At 41.2% G+C, this 25,098-nt stretch overlaps 1 protein-coding gene across 2 annotated transcripts in view; it reads right to left on the bottom strand.

The window, feature by feature from the left end:
• Nucleotides 1-25,098, bottom strand: part of RASGRF2 (Ras protein specific guanine nucleotide releasing factor 2) — a 199,173-nt gene that overhangs the window by 87,798 nt on the left and 86,277 nt on the right. For both annotated transcript variants that reach the window (XM_034774092.1, XM_034774093.1), the window contains exons 11-15: nucleotides 22,900-22,966; nucleotides 21,934-22,070; nucleotides 16,130-16,212; nucleotides 14,222-14,470; nucleotides 13,562-13,953 (exon numbers count right to left, since the gene is read on the bottom strand). In XM_034774092.1, coding sequence (XP_034629983.1) covers nucleotides 13,562-13,953; nucleotides 14,222-14,470; nucleotides 16,130-16,212; nucleotides 21,934-22,070; nucleotides 22,900-22,966 — 928 coding nt within the window. The remainder of the gene's footprint in view (nucleotides 1-13,561; nucleotides 13,954-14,221; nucleotides 14,471-16,129; nucleotides 16,213-21,933; nucleotides 22,071-22,899; nucleotides 22,967-25,098) is intronic.

The raw sequence follows: 25,098 nt of genomic DNA, 5'->3' as shown, positions 1-25,098 counted from the left end.
AAGAACAGGAGTACTTGTGGCACCTTAGAGACTAACAAATTTATTAGAGCATAAGCTTTCGTGGACTACAGCCCACTTCTTGCATCCGAAGAAGTGGGCTGTAGTCCACGAAAGCTTATGCTCTAATAAATTTGTTAGTCTCTAAGGTGCCACAAGTACTCCTGTTCTTCTTTTTGCGGATACAGACTAACATGGCTGCTACTCTGAAACCTGTCATTATGGATATTGCTTTCACTGAGGTCTAACCTAGTAAGTAAACAGTGCCAGCAACCTTTTAAATGTCCAAAGGCACATTCCACCACCACATTCTGCACTTGCTCAGCCTATGGTTGAACCGATTCTTACTGTTGTCCAGGCTGCCAGTGTACGGCTTCATGAGTCATGGGAGCAAGGGGTAGGCTGGGTCTCCCAGGATCACAATTGGCATTTCAAAATCACCAATGGTTATTTTACAGTCTGGAAGGAAAGTCCCTGCTTGCAACTTTCTGAACAGACCACAGTTCCTAAAGATGCATGCATCATGCACCTTTCCCGACCATCCCACGTTGATGTCAGTGAAATGGCTGGAACCCCATCACGGCAAAACCATCCACTATGTCCTGCGTGTTGTCCAGAGTCACTACCCTTCTTAGCAGAAGTCTGTTAATGGCCCTGAAAACTTGGATCACAACAGATCCCACGGTAGATTTACCAACTCCAAATTGATGCCCCACTGACCGGTAGCAGTCTGGCATTGCAAGCTTCCACAGACTATCGCCACTCACTTCTCCACTGTCAGAGCAGCTCTCATTTCAGTATTGCTGCATTTCAGAGCTGGGGAAAGCTCTTCACACAGTTCCTGGAAAGTGGCCTTACTCATTCGAAATTTCTGCAGCCATGCTCATCATCCCATAGCTGCATAACAATGTGGTCCCACCAGTCAGTGCTTGTTTCCTGGGCCTGGAAACGGTGCTCAACCGTGTCAAGGTGATGCATGACTGTCACCAGCAACTGAGAATTGCTCCGCTCTATGTCTTTCAGCAGGGCTGCTTGCGTGGCATCACATTGTTCCACGCAGCAGCTCCTGTATTGGCTCTGTAAATACTGCAGGATAAGGTGTGAGGTGTTTGTAATACTCACAACAACAGTGTACAGCTGAGTGCTAAAAGGCGCAAAAAAGGCTTGGTTTGTTTGCCACTGATTTCAGGAAGGGAAGAAAGAAGGGAGGAAGGTAAGTGCAGCATGGGAGGCTAACGCCATGTTCCTATAACCACCCACGCTAACGTTTTGGTCCCATAAGGCACTGCAAGCCCAACCCAAAATTCTATTTGGCTACATGCTACATAGCTACTCACAGTGCAGTTCTCTATGCGTCGATGCAAGCTCCGCTTGTGAGGATGCACTCCGCCAACACAATGAGTGTAGTGTGAACATGCAAAATTGACTTGCTTAAATTGGAGGCTCGATGGCGACTTACATAAAGTCGACATAACTTTGTAGTGTAGATATGGCCTAAACCTTGCTGTACTACATTACCTACCAACAACATTGATTGAGAGCTTATTGTTTATTAATAATTGCTTAATAACCTTCGCCAAAGTTGCTAACTTTGTCAGTTTAAAAGATTTCATGTTAAATAATAGTCTACTTTCTATAATGACAACTCCTTTGGTTAAAACTCCATTACATGCCTCACTAAGGTGTTTATTTCAGTGATCTGTTCAGCAGAGATCTATGCAGTCATAGTTTTGTTATTTTAGATCTGGATAATATTTTTATTGCATCTTCTTTGATTTTGTCTGTTTCCTTTATTATATTGTTAGGAAACAACATAGGGTTACATTTTGCCTTGAATTATAACATCTGCAAGGAAAGTGTAGACAATGGAGACCCAAGGGCTGTCAGTCAGGGCAGAATTTGGTCTATACTGCATTCTTTTAAGAAAGTTGTGAAACAAAATTATATTACTGTATTATCACGTCTAATATTTAGTCCATCAAAAAATTCAGAAAAGAAATAATTCATTTTGGCCCCAATTCAGGAAAGAACTTAAGCATGTGCTTAACTCCCATTGATTTTAATGGGAGTTAAGCACATGCTTAAGCATTTTTTCTGAAGAGGAATGTTTTCTTAAATCAGGGACTATATGTATAATTCCCCAATTACTGGGGTATCAAGACACCAATACTGAATTTATATAAAATAGGGTAACTGAATTATTTGGTTCAATTAGTAGTTAAATCTATTTGGGGGAAAAAAGGTTATTTACCAGTACAGTATCTATTGTTCTTCAAGACATGTTGTGCACATATACATTCCACTGCAGGCATGGGCGTCAAGTGAACCGTGTGCTCGGGGAGGCTAGCCCTTGGCCCAGCCTGCCCCTTCTGCCCAGGGCCCTGTCCCTCCTGTCCCCTTCCCCTGCCAGAGCCCATCCTGCCCAGTCCCGAGCCGCTAGAGTGCCTCCAGCCCCGGAGTGCCAGGTGGCAACTCCCCTCCCCTGCAGCCCCAGAGTGCCAGGCGGGCAGTGGGCCCCACCCCAACCCCAGCCCTGGAGATCCTGACTGCAGGCAGGCCCCCACTAGCCCAAGCCCAGGCCCTGGCCAAGGGGGAAGAGTCACAGCAGAGCTGTCACCAGTTGTCCTTTAATCCTTTCAGTGAGGCTACAAAAAGTCTGGGAGATGATCTGAACTACTTTGTGCAGTCCAGTTAAAAGGACAGAGCCTTCCACACATCCAAAGTACGAAACACCTCTTCAGCTTTGCTAGAATGAGGTTTAAGAAAAAAAACATTGGAACATGAATGGTCTTGATTCAAAGGTGGAATGCAGATACAACTTTAGGCATGAACTTAGGGTGTGGGCAAATGAAGCCCTTGTCTTTGTAAAATATCATGAAAAGTGGGTCAGCTGCGAGACCCTCTTCATACAAATAACTGCTGCCAAAAATGCTGTTTTCATCAATATCAATGATAAGGAAGTTGTTGCTAAAGGTTCAGAGGGGAAAACCCATTAAAAAGAGGACACTATAGTCAAATCCCATGAAAGCACTGGATCAGACAATGGAGAGTACATGTGGATGAGTCCCATTAAAAATCTAGATACAAAGGATGCGAAAAGACAGAAAAAACATCTGGTTGTGGATATATCACAGAGATGGAGGCTAAATGGACCCCCACAGAACTGCTGGAGAGATCAGATGATTTCAAATGCAGCAGGTAATCTAATTTCTGCACCATTTGATGACAACTGATAAGATTAAGCCTAGACTGAGAACTTCTCCATTGTGCTACATAAGTGGCTCTGGTGTCCTTTCTTCTGCTCACCAAAATAGCCTGGATATCTTGGGAGCAAAGTTTTTCCTCACTGCTCAACCAGAGATCATCCACGCCTTGAGGTGAAGTGATTGTAGGTTTGGGTTCAGTAAGTCACCTCAATCACAGGTACAGTTATGGAAGGTTGAACTGAGTCAATGCCTTGGCCAGGCTAGCATTATGAGGATGAAGATTGCCTTGACTCTTTTTAGCTTCCTGATCACCCTCAGATTTAGAGGGATGGCAAGAAATGCATTCAGCAGAAGACTTGACCAGGGAAAAAGGAAAGCATCTGACAAAAGACAAGGGCTGCTATCTGCTCTGCAGCACAATTTCCTGCATTTATTGTTCAGTTAGTTGCAAAAATATCTATTAATAAATAATCCCACTGATGAAAGATCTGGTACAGATTGTCCTTGTTTATTGGCCACTCATGATGGTCTACAAAGTTTCTGTTGAGTGAATCTGCAATAGCATTCCTCCCCGGGGAAGGTGAAATGCCTTTATCAAGACATTGTTCTTTATGAAGACGTTCCACAGGTGCATCATTTCTTGGAATAACTGATTCGATCTTATACCCCCTTGTTCAGATAAAACAAAGTGGTAGTGTTGTCAGTGAGTACTTGAACCTGGTTGTTGATGTTGATAATGAACATCTCACATGCTCGCCGAATCAACTGAAGCTCCAATATATTTATGTGAAACGAAACCTCCTAATGTTTACAAAGTGCTGGAGCCTGAAGTTGACCCAGATGGGGCCCCCAACCATTAGTGGATATTTCTGTTTCCAGCACCCATAGTTGGTTCTGATGGCAGAAAGGGAACACCTTTTGCTGAATTTTCGAGGGTCCAACCACCAACTCAGAGACTGAAGCACTTGTGCAGGTAAGCAAATCAGCATGTCCAGAGAGTGCCTGTTTGGATGATATATTGTGTCAAGCCAGGCCTGAAGACATCTGAGATGAAGTCTGGCATGTTGTATCACATATGTACACTAGGCCATGTGTACTAACAGCTGAAGACACAAGCACTGTTGTCCTTGTCTCCTGGGTTGGATTGGAGACTTTCAGACAGATAGATTATGGATTGGAATCTGTCCATCAGAAAATAAGCAATAGCGGTCATAGAGTCTAGATCCATCCCCTGAAATCTATTCTTTGTGTTCTTTGGGTTGTCTACATTCAATTTTAGACTGAGATGAGAAAAGAGATGTCTGATAACCATGATGCTGTTCTGGATGTGGCACCTTGATCTTCCCTGAAGTAGTCAATTGTCCAAGTAGGGAAACAAATGGTGCAGATGAGCTGCTACCACTGCCATATGCTTGGTGAACAATCCTGGGGCAGAAAATAGGCCAAAGAGCAGTACCGTGTACCATGAATTGAAGACGGTTTCTGTGACCAGGATGTATTGCCACATGAAAATAAGCATCTTACAGATTGAGGGCAGCATACCAACCTCTCATCTCCAGGGAAGGAATAATAGAAGCAAGGATAACCATCCTGAACTTGACATTCTTAAATCCAGAATGGGTTGAAGACTACCTTTTGGGAGATTGAGAAGAAGTGGGAATAGAAGACTTTCCCTCTTTTTCTGTTGCTCCCAAGACTAAACGAGACCATACTTCATGCATTATCACAGCCTTTTGAGATGGGTCTTAAAAGGGATGGGAAAGATAGATTGGGGAAGTGGAGGACACCCAGCTATAGATTGTAGGGTGCCCAGCTTCACAGCATAGAGCACCCAGATGTCTTAAGTAATTTCTGTCCATACACTCAAAAAAAAAAGATAAGGGGTTTCCAAACTGGGGGGAGGGGCATAGGCCCTGACGCCATGAGTGCTCTGGGGCTGGAGCACCTACGGGGAAAAAATGGTGGGCGCTGAGCACCCACCAGCAGCCCCCCATCAGCTCCCCTCCACTCCTGAAGCACCTCTCACCCACTGAAGGGCCCCACAGATCAGTGCCTCCACCTCTCTCCCAATGGCTCCCATCCACCAGTCAGCTGTTTCGCAGCATTCAAAAGGCTCTTGGGGGTAGGGGAAGACCGAGGATGTAGAGCACTCAGGGGAGGGGGCAGAACTGTGCAGGAAGAGGCAGGGCAGGGGTGGGGCCTTGGGGAAAGGGGTGGAGTGGGGGCAGGGCTTGGGGCAGAGTCGGGGGTCGAGCACGCTCCGGCACTTTGGAAAGTCGGCGCCTGTGGGAGTGGTGTCTAAAAACTGGAGATGAGATATGGTAAGTATGCTGTCCTCGATTAACTGCTTTGAAGACAAAGCCTGGTGAGAAGGACCTGCTGTAGACGATGCTGATAGGCAATGCCTAGGAGGCTTACATCTCCATCTAGAGACTTCCTGAAGTCTCGGCTGATACAGTAATAAGGTTTGTGGTTTGAACTGTTTCTTCTTTGAAGAGTCACATGAGACTCTTTTAATGTGTGCATGGGGTCATTAGTCTTTTGAGAAATAGCTTAGTGCTATTTCAAGCAGCAGGTCTTCTATTGTATTTTGGAGCTTTCTTGGGATGCTAGAGCCTGCAACCAAGAAGAGTGTCTCATCGAGATGTCTGTTGCCACTGAACATGAAGCTATGTTGGACATGCCAATAGCCGACCCGGATGGATATCCAGGCAGTGAGGTGTCCTGTGGAAACTATGGCCAAGAACCATTCTTTATATTCTTCAGGCAACTTGTTTGCAAATTTTGAAATTGCTGACCAATTAATAAAAGTATAATTTGACACTGCATGATAAGGCTCACAGTGGTATAGGCATTTCTCTTGTATAATTCCATCTCTTAAACTCATTATCCTTCAGGGTAGCCTTCGAGTGCAACTACTTCAATTATTCATTTTCTACCACCACTACTGAGAATCTGGGTCAGGGAGTGTGAAGAAATAATCATATTCTGGTTGGGGAACATAATATCATCTATCCACATGTTTGGCAGTGGGTACAACAGAAGCCGATGTCTGCCAAAGGGTCTTACCAGGTTCTAGCAAGCTTCATTAATGAGAAGGACAACCCTTCCTGAGGCTGAAGTCTGCAGGATATCTAATAGATTGTCTGGATTGTCTTGCACAAATTCCTCCTGCAAAGAAGTAGCCATTCCCCTCATGCGTCTTCAAAGACCTTAAAGTCTTCAGGGGGAGGTGATGTTGACTCACAAGTGATGGTCTCCTCCAGAGAAGAGGAAGGAATATAGGGCGGGGGATACCTAGGGTTTCTCTCTTGCTTCCACCTGCTCTGTGGGCTTCAATATGGAGGGACATTGTGGTTGTAAAGGAGGATCTTCTCTAGTAGCCACAGGAACTGGAGAAGAAAACTTCCTTCTGGACTGTGTAGCTGACAGAGATCCAGAGGGCCTTGGCCACAGTCAGTAGACAGGATACTGGGCTGGATGAACCTTTGGTCTGACTCAGTATGGCCATTCTTATGTTCTTAAAATAGCCAATGGGGGTAGTCCAATTTTTGTACTGCCCATGGTGGTGAGCACCACAGCAGGGTATTTTTATGAGAAAACTGGTTTTGCTTTGTAGTTTGAGTATCCCTAGAGTGTGATCTATACAGAGATCTGAAAGTGCTTGGAGGAGATATAGGTCTACCATGCTCAGAGTCTGCAGAAAAGGATATATAACTTTCCTCAATGAAGGCGGGAGAAGTTCCTATGAGTATTGGTGGTGGTCTCGGCACTGGTGATAAATGTCATTGCCCCAAAGATATCAACATCAATGAAGTATCTGACAGTGACAGTGGAAATAGATGAGACAGGTAGAATGCTAAAGGATGAGTTGATGTTGACAATGCTGGCGGAACTGATGCAGGCTACACTGAAGATGCAGGATGAACTGATGGTCCCTGGTGGTAAATAATATTGGTAGTACCCAGGCAACTCTGATTGGAGTTGGATGATGTAGCAAAGGTGACTCCAGCAGAGGGAGACACAACAAAGCTTTTGTCACGAGAAACACCTGCAGCATCGATCGCACAAAGAGTGGAGGTGAGTGCACAGTTGCTAAAACGGTTCCGGGGTTGAAGATCTCGCCAGTAAAGATGAAAGCACCAAAGTCAAGAGTCTCGGTGAGTGTTGGTGCTTACAACCAGACCTTGACTCAGCACTAGGATACTTTTTAGTGCCTTTTTGTGGGATGAATAGTGAGACTTCAATGGTCTATCAGTCTCATATGATTTTGAGCACTTCAAGAAGACCATAGAAAAGGAAGAGAATGACATCTCTCACCTGAATCTAGCTTTGGAGCCTGGGAAGCTGGACGGGCACTGCTCATGGAGAACTCTCCTTTCTCTCATGGTTAGGTTCAGACTCTGAACAAGGATACATTGCCTGTTTGAGAAGATGAGCTTTAAGAAAGAAATTCCTCTTTCTTTGTCCTCATCAGAAATGAGGTATAGATAGGACATTTGTCCTTCACATGTCCCTCACCTAAGCAAATTAGGTAACTTTTGTGCCTGTCACTGACAGAGAAAACAACCCTACACCTGGTACACTGTTTAAATTCTGGGGATTTCTGAATGACAAAAATTCTGCCTGTTCCTAGAGAAGGGCAACAAAGGTGTGACAAGATTATGATGATCAACAGATGGCTCAGGCAGTAGTGCTATAAGGAGGGCTTTGGGATGTATGGCTACTGGGAAGCATTCATGGACAGAGGACTATTCTCTCAGGATGGACTTCACCTGAGTAGGGAGGGAAATAGACTTCTAGGTTGGAGGCTGGAACAACTGATTAAGAGAGCTTTAAACTAGGAATTTGGGGGAGATGGTTGGGAGATGTCCAGGTAATCTCCACGCTGGATTTTAAAATTGAGAGGGAAGAAAACAAAGTAAGAAAGGATACAGCCGTGGGCATGAGAATGGACATAAGGAGGAAGGGTAGTGTAGATACCAGTCTAATAGGTGATACTGGCGGTAGAATGTCTGTGTCTAATCAGGTAAAGAATGTGAGAGAAGCCAAAGAGCAAAAATTAAGATGTTTGTACACTAATGCAAGGAGCCTAGGTAACAAAATGGAGGAACTAGAGCTATTGATGCAGGAAGTGAAACCAGATATTATAGGGATAACAGAAACATGGTGGAATAGTAGTCATGGCTGGAGTACAGGTATTGAAGAGTATGTGCTGTTTAGGAAAAACAGAAATAAAGGCAAAGGTGGTGGAGTAGCATTGTATATCAATGATGAGGTAGACTATAAAGAAATAAGAAGTGATGGAATGGATAAGACAGAGTCTGTCTGGGCAAAAATCACATTGGGGAAGAAAGTTACTAGAGCCTCCCCTGGGATAGTGCTTGGGGTGTGCTATAAACCGCCGGGATCTGATTTGGATATGGATAGAGACCTCTTTAATGTTTTTAATGAAGTAAATACTAATGGGAATTGTGTGATCATGGGAGACTTCAACTTCCCAGATATAGACTGGAGGACAAGTGCTAGTAATAATAATAGGGCTCAGATTTTCCTGGGTGAGATCGCTGATGGATTCCTTCACCAAGTAGTTGCTGAACCAACAAGAGAGGATGCCATTTTAGATTTGGTTTTGGTGAGTAGTGATGACCTCATAAAAGAAATGGTTGTAGGGGACAACCTTGTTTCGAGTGATCATGAGCTAATTCAGTCCAAACTAAATGGAAGGATAAACAAAAATAGATCTGTGACTAGGATTTTTTATTTCAAAAGTGCTAACTTTAAAAAATTAAGGAAATTAGTTAGGGAAGTGGATTGGATTGAAGAACTTGTGGATTTAAAGAGGAGGCCTGGATTTACTTAAAATCAAAGTTGCAGAAACTATCAGAAGCCTGCATCCCAAGAAAGGGGAAAAAACTCATAGGCAGGAGTTGTAGACCAAGCTGGATGAGCAAGCATTTCAGAGAGGTGATTAAGAAAAAGCAGAAAGCCTACAAGGAGTGGAAGATGGGAGGGATTAGCAAGGAAAGCTACCTTATTGAGGTCAGAACATGTAGGGATAAAGTGAGAAAGGCCAAAAGCGATGTAGAGTTGGACCTTGCAAAGGGAATTAAAACCAATAGTAAAAGGTTCTATAGACATATAAATAAGAAGAAAACAAAGAAAGACGAAGTGGGACCGCTAAACACTGAGGATGGAGTGGAGGTTAAGGATAATTTAGGCATGGCCCAGTGTCTAAACAAATACTTTGCCTCAGTCTTTAATGAGGCTAATGAGGAGTTTAGGGATAATGGCAGGATGACAAATGGGAATGCGAATATAGAGGTAGATATTACCACATCAGAGGTAGAAGCCAAACTCAAACAGCTTATTGGGAGTAAATCAAGAGGCCCAGATAATCTTCGTCCAAGAATATTAAAGGAACTGGCACATGAAATTACAAGCCCATTAGCAAGAATTTTTAATGAATCTGTAAATTCAGGGGTTGTACCGTATGACTGGAGAATTGCTAATGTAGTTCCTATTTTTAAGAAAGGAAAAAAGGGTAATTCGTGTAATAACAGGCCTGTTAGTTTGACATCTGTAGTATGCAAGGTCTTGGAAAAAAATTTGAAGGAGAAAGTAGTTAAGGGCATTGAGGTCAATGGTAATTAGGACAAAATACAACATGGTTTTACAAAAGGTAGATTGTGCCAAACCAACCTGATCTTCTTTGAGAAGGTAACTGATTTTTTAGACAAAGGAAACGCAGTGGATCTAATTTACCTCGATTTCAGTAAGGAATCTGATACGGTTCCACATGGGGAATTATTAGCTAAATTGGAAAAGATGGGGCTCAATATGAAAATTGAAAGGTGGATAAGGAACTGGTTTTTTTGTTTGTTTGTTTTTTTAAAGGGGCGACTACAACGGGTCATACTGAAAGGTGAACAGTCATGCTGGAAGGAGGTTACTAGTGGAGTTCCTCAGGGATTGGTTTTGGGACCAATCTTATTTAATCTTTTTATTACTGACCTTGGCACAAAAAGTGGGAATGTGCTAATAAAGTTTGCAGATGACATGAAGCTGGGAGGTATTCCCAATAGAGAGAGGTACTGGGATATCCGACAGGAAGATCTGGATGACCTTGTAAACTGGACTAATAGTAATAGGATGAAATGTAATAGTGAAAAGTGCAAGGTCATGCATTTAGGGATTAATAACAAGATTTTTTGTTATAAACTGGGGACGCATCACTTGGAAGTAACAGAGGAGGAGAAGGACCTCAGAGTATTGGTTGATCACAGGATGACTATGAGCCACCAATGTGATATGGCTGTGAAAAAAGCTAATGCGGTCTTGGGATGCATCAGGCGAGGTATTTCCAGTAGAGTTAAGTACCATTATACAAGGCACTGGTGAGACCTCATCTGGAATATTGTGTGCAGTTCTGGTCTCCCAGGTTTAAGAAGGATGAATTCAAACTGAAACAGGTACAGAGAAGGGCTACTAGGATGATCCGAGGCAGGGCCGGCTCCGGCATTTTTGCCGCCCCAAGCAAAAAAAAAACACATGCAGGGCGGCCGGAGCCACGGTGCAAACTTTCGGTGCCACTTACTTGGCGGCTCGCGGCTGCCTCCCCCGGCCGCACTGGCTAGCAGGACTCCCTGCGCTGCAGACGTGCCCCAGGCAACGGAGTGTGCGGCCCAGCTAGCGGGGGAGAGAGAGAGAAGGGGGGCGGCCAGGGCTTCCTTCAGCTGGGGTGCTCGCCACTCGGCCCCTCCCGCCACAACGCCTGCTGGGAGGGCTCCACACCACTCCCGCCTGCAGGTGAATTGAAGGTCGGCGGGGAGGGAAGGACGCGGGCTGCCGGGCTTGCTGCAGACCTGGCACCGGCTGTGGCAGACGGAGCGCGCAGCCCACTCCCAGCAGGGCGCTCCCCTCCTCCGCACCACCGCCCCCTACAGAGCGGCCGGAGCGGTGAACCGAAAAAAAGGGCGGCCATGCCACCCTAGGATTGGACGGAATGCTGCCCCTTAGAATCTGCCGCCCCAAGCACGAGCTTGCTCAGCTGGTGCCTGGAGCCAGCCCTGATCCGAGAAATGGAAAACCTGTCTTATGAAAGGAGACTCAAAGAGCTTGGCTTGTTCGGCCTAACCAAAAGAAGACTGAGGGGAGATATGATTGCTCTCTATAAATATATCAGAGGGATAAATACCAGGGAGGGAGAGGAATTATTTAAGCTCAGTACCAATGTGGACACAAGAACAAATAGATATAAACTGGCCATCAGGAAGTTTAGACTTGAAATTAGATGAAGGTTTCTAACCACCAGAGGAGTGAAGTTCTGGAATAGCCTTTCAAGGGGAGCAGTGGAGGCAAAAGACATATCTGGCTTCAAGACTAAACTTGATAAATTTATGGAGGGGATGGTATGATAGCATAATTTTTGGCAATTAATTGATCTTTAACTATTAGCGGTAAATATGCCCAATGGCTTGTGATGGGACACTAGATAGGGTGGGATCTGAGTTACTACAGAGAATTCTTTCTTGGGTGTCTGGCTGGTGAGTCTTGTCCACATGCTCAGGGTTTAGCTGATTGCCATATTTGGGGTCGGGAAGGAATTTTCCTCCAGGGCAGATTGGCAGAGGCACTGGGGGGTTTTCGCCTTCCTCTTCAGCGTGGGGTATGGGTCACTTGCTGGAGGATTCTCTGCACCTTGAAGTCTTTAAACCACAAGTTGAGGACTTCAATAGCTCAAACATAGGTCAGAGGTTTGTTACAGGAGTGGGTGGGTGAGATTCTGTGGCCTGCGTTGTGCAGGAGGTCAGACTAGAAGATCATAATGGTCCCTTCAGACATTAAAGTCTATAAGTTTATGAGTCTATAAGGGGTAACACTGGTTTCATGGCTCATTACAACCACCTGTAACATACACCTGCCTGCTAATCTTTAACGGTCTACTTCAAACCACTTTTGCATAACAATCTAACTCGTATTGCCCACTCCATCTCAAGTGATCTCCTACAACATGTGTTACCCCTTATCCTTAATTATCTGTCACAACTTGTACTCAGATCAGACTCTCTGATTTCTTTTGCCAGACTTGAAGAACTGTATAGATCGAAAGCTTGTCTCTTCCTCTAACAGAAGTTGGTCCAATAAAGAGTATCACCTTACCTATCTCGTCTCTCTTAAACTATACTAGAACTAACATTAAGTCAACTATGATAGCAGTTTTCAGGTATCTAAAAGGGTTTCATAAGGAGGAGGGAGAGAACTTGTTCACCTTAGCCTCTAAGGATAGAACCAGAAACAATGGGTTTAAACTGCAGCAAGGGAGGTCTAGGTTGGACATTAGGAAAAAGTTCCTAACTGTCAGGGTGGTTAAACAGTGGAACAAATTGCCTAGGGAGGTTGTGGAATCTCCGTCTCTGGAGATATTTAAGAGTAGGTTAGATAAATGTCTATCAGGGATGGTCTAGACAGTATTTGGTCCTGCCATGCGGGCAGCGGACTGGACTCGATGACCTCTCGAGGTCCCTTCCAGTCCTATAATCTATGAATCTATAAACTATAACTATACACAATAAGAGAAACTCTTTCTTAAAGCTGGCTAACAGGAGCTCAAGACCTGTGCAAAGCTTCAACTCCTGCCACAGGCAATAAGAAGAAACTGAGAAGGCGGCAGTGGCTATGTCCCTTTTTATGCCCTTGGTTCTGCATATGAGGCCAGCACATGCATCGCCTAGTGGTAATTCTGGCAAAAGTCTCTGATTTGAGTGTACTAGGTGCCATATACCTGCAGTGGAAAATATATGTGCACAAACACTCAAAGCAGAGCTAACCTTATCATGCAGACTTCTCAAAGCAGATGAGTTCTTTACATTGTTCAGAACCCTTCTTTTTTAAGTGAATACTTTACAAGTCGTATCACAAAGGGAGCATATCTTACAACATTTACTTCAAGAAGGTACAAGGGAAGGTTCCATTAAGTAATTTCTGTTCCCTCTGGCACACAGGATAGTTGAAGTCTTTCCCCTCAAACCCATTTACTCTTCTCCCTGTTCTTTCAAGGGCCATTGTTGGTATGTTCCATTCTGCCATATTGCTATTCCTATGGGTGACACCAGATGCAAAAACAATGGAGCATTGGGAATTTGAACAAAATATCTACTATAACAAAAATAAGGATATGAGCTCTTGATTACTGAAAAATGTTTTCAAGGGTCAAAAAGGTACTGCTTTACTAAGCAGTGGGAAACATATACTGTAGCCCAGATACTGGGTTGCAGTCATCTGCTAAGTGTTCAGTTTATATTGGTGACTACTATATTTGCCAATATAATACTCAATATACTGCAGTTATATAATACCTCTTCTAATGCTTCTTCTTAGCTTGTTACACAGATCAATGCGAGGATTCTCTAAATTCTCTTCTATGGATCCAGGACTTTGCTCGGGGGAGGAGGGGCCCTTGCTGAGGTCCAGTGGTACTTTGCTAGCAGTGGGTGGTGGGGATGTGGCTGGGCTGTAAATTGAGGTAGGACTGCTGGCAACAGAGGAAGTAGAGAGATCTAAAGCCCCTATTCTTGAGTTCAGTGGTGAATTAGTCAATGAGAGTTTTCTGGTTTTGACAGGTGAGGAAGTTCTAGAGAGTGACAGTGGAGGAGGAGATGAGAATTTGCGACAAAGATGTGGTGACTTCCCATCAGCCAGGTGTTCTCCTCTGTTGTTTTGACTGGTAGCAAAAAACAATTCCAAAGACCTATGAGTAAGACACAAAAAAAGCAAAACTAATATTAGTGAGTACAAACAGATTTAATGAAAAACATTCACAAATGCACTCTGTGTGAACAACATATTTATATTATTTGCTCCTGAAGGCCAGGGCATAAAACTAAAATATATTTATACATCATGTATTGTAAAAACAAGTTCCATTCCCCCAAACCACCCCTACCTCTGATTATTTACATGGTGGAAAAGGACCATTCTAACAATAATCTCATGACAGAAGAAGAAACAGAGTTTACCTGACTGGAATGGAGGTGAAAGGCCTTTTGTATATATCTGAGAGTTTCTCCAGTACAACGGTTGCAGTAGTAAATATACGGTAAGTATGCAGGAAAGTATTAAGAAAATCAATACTAAGAAAGCGCAAGTCTGTTAATCTCTCCAAGAGGCGTTCCACACTTGCATAACGAATTTGGGGCACTTTGCAGGAATTTAATGTTTTGCTGAAGCAGATATCAGTGTCATCTCTATGAAGACGAGCATCAGATCTACATAATAAATTATAAGAACAAGTTTCAAAAAAGTAGATTCTTTACTGTCCTGTAAATATATAATTTCTAATGCACCCATCACCATAGATTCAATTCAGCTATACTGTATTTTCTGGGTTTCTAACATTACAGGAAAATATGTAAGCTAAAAAATGCTTTCATTAAATTTCATTTTACATCATGAAACCTTTTTGTCACATTCAATTTTGCAAAATTGTATTTTGTTCAGTTTTTACAAAAAAATAAATTTGCAGGAGAGAGGAGTAGACTAAGCTGAGTGTTCCTTTAAAAACATTGGCTGATCTTTTCTGCAGCACTTTTGGTTCTTTTAGGACCCACAGTCAAGATATTCCACCTAACTTCCTCCCTGCATTAAGTGGAAAACACAATTTTTCTTTGTTAGGCTCTTACTGAAGTGGCAGAGAAATTGTTTGATTCATCAAGTGCATCCATCTGAAACAATAACACACTTTAAAAATCAGTACACTTGCAAAGTCAAATAGAGAGGAGACAAAATCTCTGAAATATGATATTGACCTCGGGTATGTTGGTATTATCCTATCAGCTTGTTCAGAATGTGAGTTCTTTGGGATGGGGACTACGTCTTTCTTTATTTTTCATAAAGTGCTGAGCACACTGTCAACACTAAATAGGTAATAGTAATGTTTGTATTGCAGAATCGTTAAAAAAAATCAAAATAAGAAAAAAGTCCATTATTTCTAGACAGTAAAGAAAAAGTATCAAACCTAATATTGATCCTCCTGATATGTACCAAAGAGAGAGACCCACATGCTCTCCTTTGCATACATCAAGGTGCAGAAAGGGAGAGCACCATTGATATAAGGTGCTGCCGAGAGACCTGTAGGCCCAGAAGGAGAAATGACCCAGTGGCAGTAGTCACAAAGGACTACTGACATTCTGTTCTATTTCTTAACATTTATAGTGGATAGAGATAAATAATGTACATGTGACAGAGTAAGGGAACTCAGAGGTACTCCTATATTATGATTTTGAAATCAAGTACTGAAAATTGCTACCTACAAATAAAAGTGACATTTCTAGGAAAAATAAATGATTAAAAGAGAGCGCTGGGGGACGAGGGAAAAGGGGAAAGTGTATTTCTAATTAATGATGTTACCTTGATGCGATCTGTTAAATTTATGGCATCTCAAAGATGGGCACAGCAAGGAAAAGAAAAATTTTAGCTGCTATAATGAAGTACATTGACAAACTGTACCTGTTTGTACTTGCCTAAATTTTGCATACATTTTAAAATGTAATTAATAAAATCATGAGCAGTATCACAGAGAATAAATATTCCCAGTATGATAATGCTTCAAAGCTAATCATTTTACATTTATTCATCTGAAGGAACAAGAATGCACATAACTACAGAAATACTTGAAAGTTAGAGCTTTCCTGAATACTAGTCTGTACTGTCAATCCAAAGTCTGAAAAAAGCAATGAGTCAGGTCCCCCGCAAAATCATGAGCTTTTAAAATGGTATATATTTTGGGATGTAGGATTAATCCCATTCAACAAAACTGGACAAAATGGTTACATTTCAAAGTTTCAATCTGTCCATCATGTTAAGCTTTCAATAATAATAATAATAAAACCCTACATTATTCCCCTGTAAAAATTTGTTGCACTTACTTGATCATATGTGGCACAGTGACTTTAGAGTTTTCTTCAAACACTATGGTCATTAAACCATTGCATCTTATATTGTCAACACACTGTGAAAATGAAAGTCAAGAATCATTGAAATGAAAACAATGTAAAAAGAATATAGTTTCACATTTTCCTTCATCGCTGTAATCCTAAAACATTGTGCTCAGAGGGTGTGAACAGATAGCTAAAACAGATTTTTTTTTAAATAAATAAAGCTAACAACAATGAAGAAGAAACTACAATGGATGGGATTCTCCAGTCTGCCCTGACAAGTTCACTTTGCACCACTGATGCATTAAAGTCAATGGATCTACGCCAATGTACACAAACTGATGAACTGGTCTACACAGTTTGATAAGCTAAAACTGTTTTTAAACTGTAAATGAAGTATGCTTTGATTCAACAAGATTAAAACACCTCCAACGTACCCTGTGGTATTTTTAAGATCAATAAACCTAGGTGTATTGCAAGGAAATTAGAAAGATTTATAGACATGCTTGGCAAGATCCTCAGCCCTGCTCTGATCCCTTTATGCTCAGTAAGAGGGCCAGAAAGATGTAAATAGGCTCTATGAGCCCTAGATCCAGCTACGGGCAAATTTCCTCAGTGCAGGCACTACGAAAGAGGCTGTTATGGCTGTCTTCTAAAGACTCCCTTGCAAGTCCTAGCACAAAGGGTGTGCTGGGATTGGGGCTGGGGGCAGGAAGGGTATGACTGGGGTGGAGCTGCAGCACATAGCACTGCAGAAGTTCTGGGCACTGCTGCAACCCAAAGAGTAGTCCAGAGAGGCTGCTGTAATTTAGACCCCAGGGCTGTCTAAATTATGCAGCCAAGGATCAGGAGGACACAAAGGTGGCTTAAAGCCAGCAAACCCCATTTCCCTCTGGGCTTCCTTTCTAAGAGGTGCAGTGCAGAATCTCATCCACAGAGTATAATTTCTGAGGTGCCCTAAAGCCAAAGATAAATGACAAACTTTGTAGAGATTTCTTAAAGAAATCTTAAGGTCTGCAGCTAGTGCTTGTCCCTTATAAGATCTGCAAGTCTATCCATCACCACAGACTTTAAAAGGTTTGGGCATAGAAATTACAGGGCTGATGAAATGTCCATGGAGGTCAATGGAGACATTCCCACTGGATTAGGCTTGCAATGCCTACTAACTGTAAGCTCCACATGGACCTCCCATTTTTATGATGCTTTCTAATTTTATTCATCTAGTGCCATAAGTATATATATATTACTCCTTCATGGTAATATATATTGAACTGAATGGAAGCACAATGAATATAAGTACTGGCTTTGAAACATCTCATAACAAATGGCCTGTGTTATGCAGGAGGTCAGACTAGATGATAATAATGGCCTTGTCTGGCCTTAAAATCTATTAATACCAAATCCACATATGTATAAAGTGCATTATTTGTATATTAGTTTTTTGTTGTGATTTGAAAAGTTCATCTACAGAGTACAATCCAGTCAATGTTTTGGTACTGGTTTTATCAAATGGGTTATTAAAAATACAAAAATATAATATATTTAATGGAAATAACCATTTTTTTCCTGTCCAGATTAGCATGAGTTGGGAGTGTTGCAGCAGCCACCTTTTTAGCTCCTGGGGTGAAAGTGTCTCATGCAATTCACCCATGACCCCTCTAGCCAATTAAGGAGTGGTATTGACAGTCTCCACAGATAGACAGATGTCCAGTCCTTAGCTGAAAAGATGACAGCTGTGAAGTAGGCAGTGCCGGCTTTACAAGTGGGCAACGTGGGTGACCGCCCAGGGTGCCATGGTTAAGAGGCAAGGAGCAGGGCAGGCTTGGGGTGCAAGGTCACAGAAGGGAGTTTGGGGCAATGGTAGGGGGAGAGGCAGTGGGGGCCGGGGGCAATGAGGGGAAGCCTGGGGAGGCAGCGGGGGGCCAGGAACAATTAGGGGAGCCCAGGAAAGCAGCAGGCGCCAGGGGCACAAAAACATAAATTTGCCCAGGGCACCATTTTTCCTAAGGCTGGTCTTGGATATATGGCCATAAGGCAAGAGGTTCAGTAAGTTAAAACAAGGAAAAGGGCAGTATTCCTCAGCACTAACAAAGATGCAGGCGGAATTAGCACATTTTAACATGGCATATTTTTCACGAGAAGAATTTGTTTCATAAAACATTGCACAAAATTAATTGATCTGTGATTACTACTATGATCACTGGGAACCAGGTAAGGAAAAAACACAAACAGAACTTGAATAACAAACTGAAACAAATAATCTTATGCCATTTGCATGTCAAAAATATACAGTAAATTGATATGCTACTAACTTGAAGGGTAAAATCCTGGAGCATTGAAGTCATTGGGAGTCTTTCCATTGACTTTAATGGGATCAAGATTTCATGCTAAGTATTTTACCAAAATCCTGAACAAATCACTAGCCTCCAATTCTTATTTTACATTCACAGATTTCATAATTGTATTCTTGTAATGGCTCTAAAGTCAAAAGTCAATGATGACACTGTCAGACTAAGATGAATATGTATAAATTCAGAAGAGATGTTTTTTCCCATTACAGTAATAAAACTCAGAACAAATTTGGGACATAATTCTGTCCTAGTTTCACCAGTCAGTGCAGTTAATTCAAATTTATCCTGGGGTAATAGCTGAATTCATCCCTTTATGTCAAATTCTGCTAGCTTTACTCACTTGATTCCCTTCAATGGGACTACTCATATAAGCAAGGCAAGCATGATTGGGCCTTTCATTTCAGAGAGCTGCAGGTTCTGTGCTGTGATACATAAAGTAATAAAAACTGATAATAAGGCAGCTCAGTATAGTATTAAAGCACACTGTCAACCTTTTTATAAATTGCCATTTCCACATTGTTGCAACAGGTGCTTGGCTTTCTGCAAGTTCTAGTATCACCAGCAAATTTTCATCAAATCCCAAGTCCAATAAGAACTAGAAGTTCTTCTACTCCTAGAATTGGGAACCTCCATTTCATTTCACCCCTTATCTGTGATGGACTTGCCATATCCTACTATTAATTCATTATTGTTATTATTATAAATTATTATTTAGGAAGGACATTTGTTATATAAAGCTTGGCAGTGATGGTTATGTATAGTTACAGTTGTCATATTCTTTGACTTTGCCCTTCTAGCAACAATTTGCAAGATGTCTTTGGGCATTCTCTTGAGATACATAAAAATGTAGGGAAAAGTCTCTGAATGTTTACTTCAGCACAAAGGCAAAGTAGGGAAGAATAAGCTATAGTCAAACTCTTTCTCTTCCAGAGGATACAGAAGTTGGGAAAGACCCATCAGTTAAATAAGCTCTTTAACGCCACAAAAAGACAATCTGAAAACAAATTAATGGATCTCACTACTTCCACTTAGGCAGAAACTGGCTACAACAAGATTTTAAATATTACAGTTGTCACTCTTTCAGAGTCTTGGTAGCCTGGGTTCACCGCCCAGACTGTTAAAATAGGACAGGAGAGGTCAATGCTATAAATAAAAAAAACAAGCCTTAAAATACACTGTTGAGAAAAAACATAAAGACACCAATGCTTCAGATCAGTGCTGGCTGAGGTAAAAGGTGAAAGTATATGGCTAACAGTTCTCACCACAAATACTGTATGTGAAAGTTATTTAATAATGCAAAGAATTAGGAACGGTTGTTGATGCGGAAGGAGTGAATTTTTCTTCCTGATTCTGTGATTCCTAAGACATATTATTGCTATTTTTTTGCTCAGTAACTTGTCCGTGGCAACAGTAGAGTGGATAACTATATAACAATCATAGCACTGGCATTTGCCAACAACTCATTTCTTCATACTTGCTCTTCTTTCTCAATACATTTTGATTTTCTTTATTTGTTCACTAAGTGAAAAGTAAAATTCAGGGTCTAAATTTAAAGTTGTGTGTGTGCATTTGCACACCTTATTTATAAGTGCAATACCCCTGACTATGCACACAACTAGACTAATCATGTGCACTAAGGGCAACTCAGTATAAAATTGCTCATTTGAGTGCCAAGCTCCGCACATTTTTGCACACCTAATTAATTGCACACATCTGAAATAATAAGATAAGATTCTTATTGTTTGCCCTTTCCATTAGTATGGCCCCATGCCATCCTTCAGAGTAGTAGTAGTGGGTTAAGAGGAAAAATCACTTATGGGCAGTTTAGTCAATAATTGTCTACTACAGGGTTTCTATGCAGCTGGTCCTGAGCCCTGTCATGGACAAGAAACTGAGCAAGAAGCCCTACTAGTCTTATCCAATTTGGCAATTCTTATTCAATTTTCATCCTAAAACTTGTAACTTAGTGGGAGTTCCGTGGCATTCTCCCTGGGCTCCTTTATTTATTATCTCTTTCACTACACCAAACCAATAAAACAAATATGAATGTGAGGTCCTGAGACTGCATTACTGCTTTAAAGCAATTATACCAATCCCTACAATGCATGTGATTTTTCACATGAGGTCTTTTTGCTGCTACATGAAACTGCTATTGAAAGGATCTTTGAATTTATAGCTTTAAACATTTGGCTCTTGAAATTGAAAAAAAAATAGGTCGATATTATAGCTATATATTTTTACTTTATTGTTATTTATCCAGTGTAAGAACACTGGATAAAATTTTCAAAAGCATGTAAGTGACTTAGAAATTTGGAAGTTTAAATGCCACTTGACTTTCAATGAGACCTAGGCTCCTAAGTCACGTAGGTCTTTTCAAAATTTTATTTATCATCTTATTTATTTTATTCCAAAACTTTTATCCAGACCAAAACAATTCAGAAGGTTTCTTTTTTTTAAAAGCAATTTCAAACATATTAAGCAGATTCACTTACCAGAAATGTTATTATAGGAGGACATCAAATTTCAAACTGAAACTTGCCTTTACAGTGATCACTAATCAATTATTCCTTGTGATTAACAGAGGGCTGAGAGCGCTCTAAGTCAGGACGATGGCACTAGTTGAAATTGCCATCTCATATTTTTATATGCAATCATCAAAGATAATTCCTATGGCTACGTTCAGATATGGTATAAGCAAGTGCAAACTCTTTTGCTGTGTATTCAACCTCTGCCCCTAAAAGGTTTCTAGCAATTCTTTAACAGGTTTCCTAGATGTAAAAATATAATGCTCTTTTTAAATGATGTCCACATCATTAAAATATATTAATGCTTTTTCATTTTCACTCATTCACAACAAAGTGAATCACCTGCAAGCTATCATATTTCTTACTTGTGTATTATATCTATTAATCTAATTTTCTTATCAATTTGGAGGGAAAAACAAGTTAATCTTATTCTCTTACTCTTTGGAATATGACACATATACACAGCATGAGATGGAAATGGAATGGAGACATTTTCCTCCTGATTCAAGAGTCACAAATAAATTATTTTTCATTTAGATTGCAGATAGCAGTACCTCAAATTAACAGGTCTGACTCTTCTTTTTAAATCAAGAGAGAAGTCCACTCTATTACTTATTAACAGCTGGTAAAAATGAATGCCAGTTATGTTACATGGGTTATTCATCTGCCTACTCCACATTCCTAACCACATCTCTTGCAAAACACCTTTCTGCCTTACACTAATGAATCCTTACAAAGCAAAGTGTAAAATCTCTGTAAAAATAGGCAAAGACTTGTTTTCTTATGTATTCATCCTAACAAGTAAACCCTGGAAAAAAGCAAAAGCTCCTTGAGATTAGTTTGAAACACACAGCAACTGATATTACGAGTAAGAAAGAAACAAAAAAAATAAAATAAAGTAAGGAAAAACGTAAGTTACCTGACTTATATCACTTGTCCACGCAGCCTTTTCCTGTCGCGAAGGAGCTAACAGTACCACAGTATAAGGAGGAGCATCAGTAGGTTCAACCACAATCTTGAAATCAAGGTGACCAAACACTTGCCCAGAACCTTTTGCTTCACAATCCGGGGGAAAAAACAAGCAGTTGTGATTTAAAAGCTGTATGTCAAAGAAAGTACTGTTTACATTGACACTAAAAAGTATTTTAAACCTCCCTCTGCCAAACAACAACCACTACCCTCCAAAGCAGTGACCACATTTTCATGTACATCAAGTACAAGCAAAGTTTGGGAAACATGAATACACGAGTACTAATGAATGGGTGTTGCTGTGAATTACTACACTTTCCAAATGACTAAATAAGGCCCTAATCCTACAAATATTTCTCCATGTTTTTTATACTTTCAGCACATGAGAAGTATCATTGAACTTAATGGAACTATTCTTACACTCAAAGTTCACCCTGTTCCTAAATCTGTGGGATTGGAACCAAAATGAATAGTCAATTTAAAAAAGCAAGGTAATATACTTTGTTACTTAATTTGAACAACATGGCAGTTACAATTTACAGGGTCCAGAACAAAATTTTCCACAAGCTCAGCCAACTCTTTCACCTCCCCCTGATCTCTGATAAACCTAATTATCCCTGTCTTCTTTCAAGCCAGGATTTTGTTCAGTTAAGATCCTCAAGTGTGAAATTCCACACAAAAATCAGAAAAGAATTTGTTACACTGGTTCAGCTATTTACTTGAAATTTTATCATCAGCAAGAACAAAACACACATTTTTAACAAGAGTTTTTACATGCAGTTTTAACACTACTTCTCAGGCTTAACGAAAAGGTAAAACATATCATTTGCTGTGCTGACAAATAAACAAAGGGTAACACTTTTTTTATAAAACTGCTTTGGAGCTATAATTATATAAACAGTTTAAAGCAACTTACTATCATCATCACTCACATCTGGCTCCTCAATCAGCGTGCACTCTGTTAAAGAGAGAACACCCCCTGTCTATAGAAACAAAGACAATTTTTCAGTAATCTGGGGGAGGAGTTACCCTTCTCATTAAAGTTATTTTTAAGATTCCTTAGAATTTAATTTTAGAAAGACCCTTTAATTTGAGAGTTTAGGATGCAGAATTTTTTCGAGAAAAGAGACCATTATCAGAAACAGGAGGGGAAAAGAAAATATAATGTATAGTGGGATTTTCCACATTAAAATAAATCAATAAAATATTCACTTGTACAGAAATGTCTGTTGCCTTTCCCTCTCTCTAATTTATCCCAGCACAGTTAGATCAATTGGATGATATAATCAAAACACCTTAACCTTCACCCAAAAGTCTGAATCAGGACCTTTTATGAGGTTCCACTAAGTTTAGTTTACATTCTACAGTACTGTACTGTTCGTGTGACTCCTCCCTTAGTGGTTTCTGCTGTGATGGAAAGTGAAAGTACCTACAGAAGAGATGGATTTCATTTTTTCTGACCCATCTGAAACCATAAAATACTAGAAATCTGAGAAATCTTATTCTTGCAACATTTCTAACCAATGTCTTTCTGATTAGTTTGAATAAACATTCAGAGCTAAAGTTTGCTCCAGTTTATGCCCCATAGTACCCCACCAAAAGGATTCCCCACTGTGTGTAAATCAGTGCAAACTGTCCCCCCCCCATTTGAACATACTGTACTTATTTAAGTATGATGCTTTGCCTCTGACTAAACCCAATCCACTCCATAAAAGCTTGATTGTGTCCCATGCAATTTAATTATAGATTTCTTAAGAAGTTCAATACAGTAGAGTATGCTGCTGCAGGAAAGCAGAATAGATTTTTCTTTAAATTAGTTTTAATCCAGTTCTGTAAATTACTCCTTGGGAATTCTACTGAAGTGGATTGGTTGACACCTCTACTAAACAAAGGAGAGGAAAGTTCAGTACCAGTTTACATAAGTATTTGACACTGTCTCTAACCCCAACAAATTCAAACTAGAGAGTTCCATTTAGGAACTTGTGTTCACTGAGAGTTTTGGCTGAAAAAGGACTTCAGAATTCAGCCCCTAAGATTCAAATATGTAAACAGTTTATAAGAATACTAAACACACACTGAACATTATACAGACCGCAGCAGTTCTATTATACCTACCAGAAGGAAATGAGGATCCCTGTCTGCAATGATACTCTGCATGCTGTGACCAGGGGAATGATGCCATGAAGTTAGCTGGGGCTTCTTGGTATCTGACCTTTCATCCTCCTATATCCCTCCTTTGTTTCTCTGTTAGGGGCTAAGGGGTTTGACATCTCGGCCAATTAGTTGGCTTTCTGGTGACCGCAAGAGGGTGGCAACAAGCCCACAAACATGTGGATTTAAATAAAAACACTTGTTTCGTAACTGTTGTTCTTCGAGATATGTTGCTAATGTCCATTCCATTCTAGGTGTGTGCGCACCCATGTACACAGTTGTCGGAGACTTTTGCCTTAGCGGTATTCGTAGGGCCGGCTGTGGCGCCCCCTTGAGTGCCGCGCTCATGTGTCGGTATAACAGGCACCACCGGCCCACTCAGTTCCTTCTTGCCAGCAACTCCAACAGAGGGGTAGGAGGGCAGGTAATGGAATGAGCATGAGCAACACATCTCAAAGAACAACAGTTACAAAAGGTAGGTAACCGTTTTTTCTTCTTCGAGTGCTTGCTCTTGTCAATTCCATTCTAGGTGACTCACAAACAGCATCCCTGGAGGCGGGCTCAGAATTCACAGACATGCAGCTTGTAACACCACTCTACTGAAGCCAATGTCATCTCAGGATTGCTGGGTAATGAGACGTGAACATATGTACCGATGACCAGGTGGGGGCCCTGCAAATATCAGAAATTGGCTCATGAGCCAGGAAGGCTGCCAACAAGGCTTGTGCTCTAGTTGAATGGGCAGTTACAATCACCGGTGGAGGCACCTTTGCCTGATCATAACAGAACTGGATGCAGACTACGATCCAAGAAGAAATTCTCTAGGTGGACACTGGATGACCTTTCATCCTATCAAGTCCCAGACTTGAGGATAGAGCCGCTCCAAACCTTTTAAGAACTGGACCCTCATGCTATGAGCAAAGATCAATCTGCCCTGGAACAGAGGGTGAAAGGCTGATATAGC

The sequence above is a fragment of the Trachemys scripta genome, chromosome 6 (assembly GCF_013100865.1).
Source record: "Trachemys scripta elegans isolate TJP31775 chromosome 6, CAS_Tse_1.0, whole genome shotgun sequence".
NCBI classification, from domain to species: Eukaryota; Metazoa; Chordata; order Testudines; family Emydidae; genus Trachemys; species Trachemys scripta.
The sequence above is the reverse complement of the archived record's forward strand: the minus strand, read 5'-3'. Positions and strand labels throughout refer to the sequence as shown.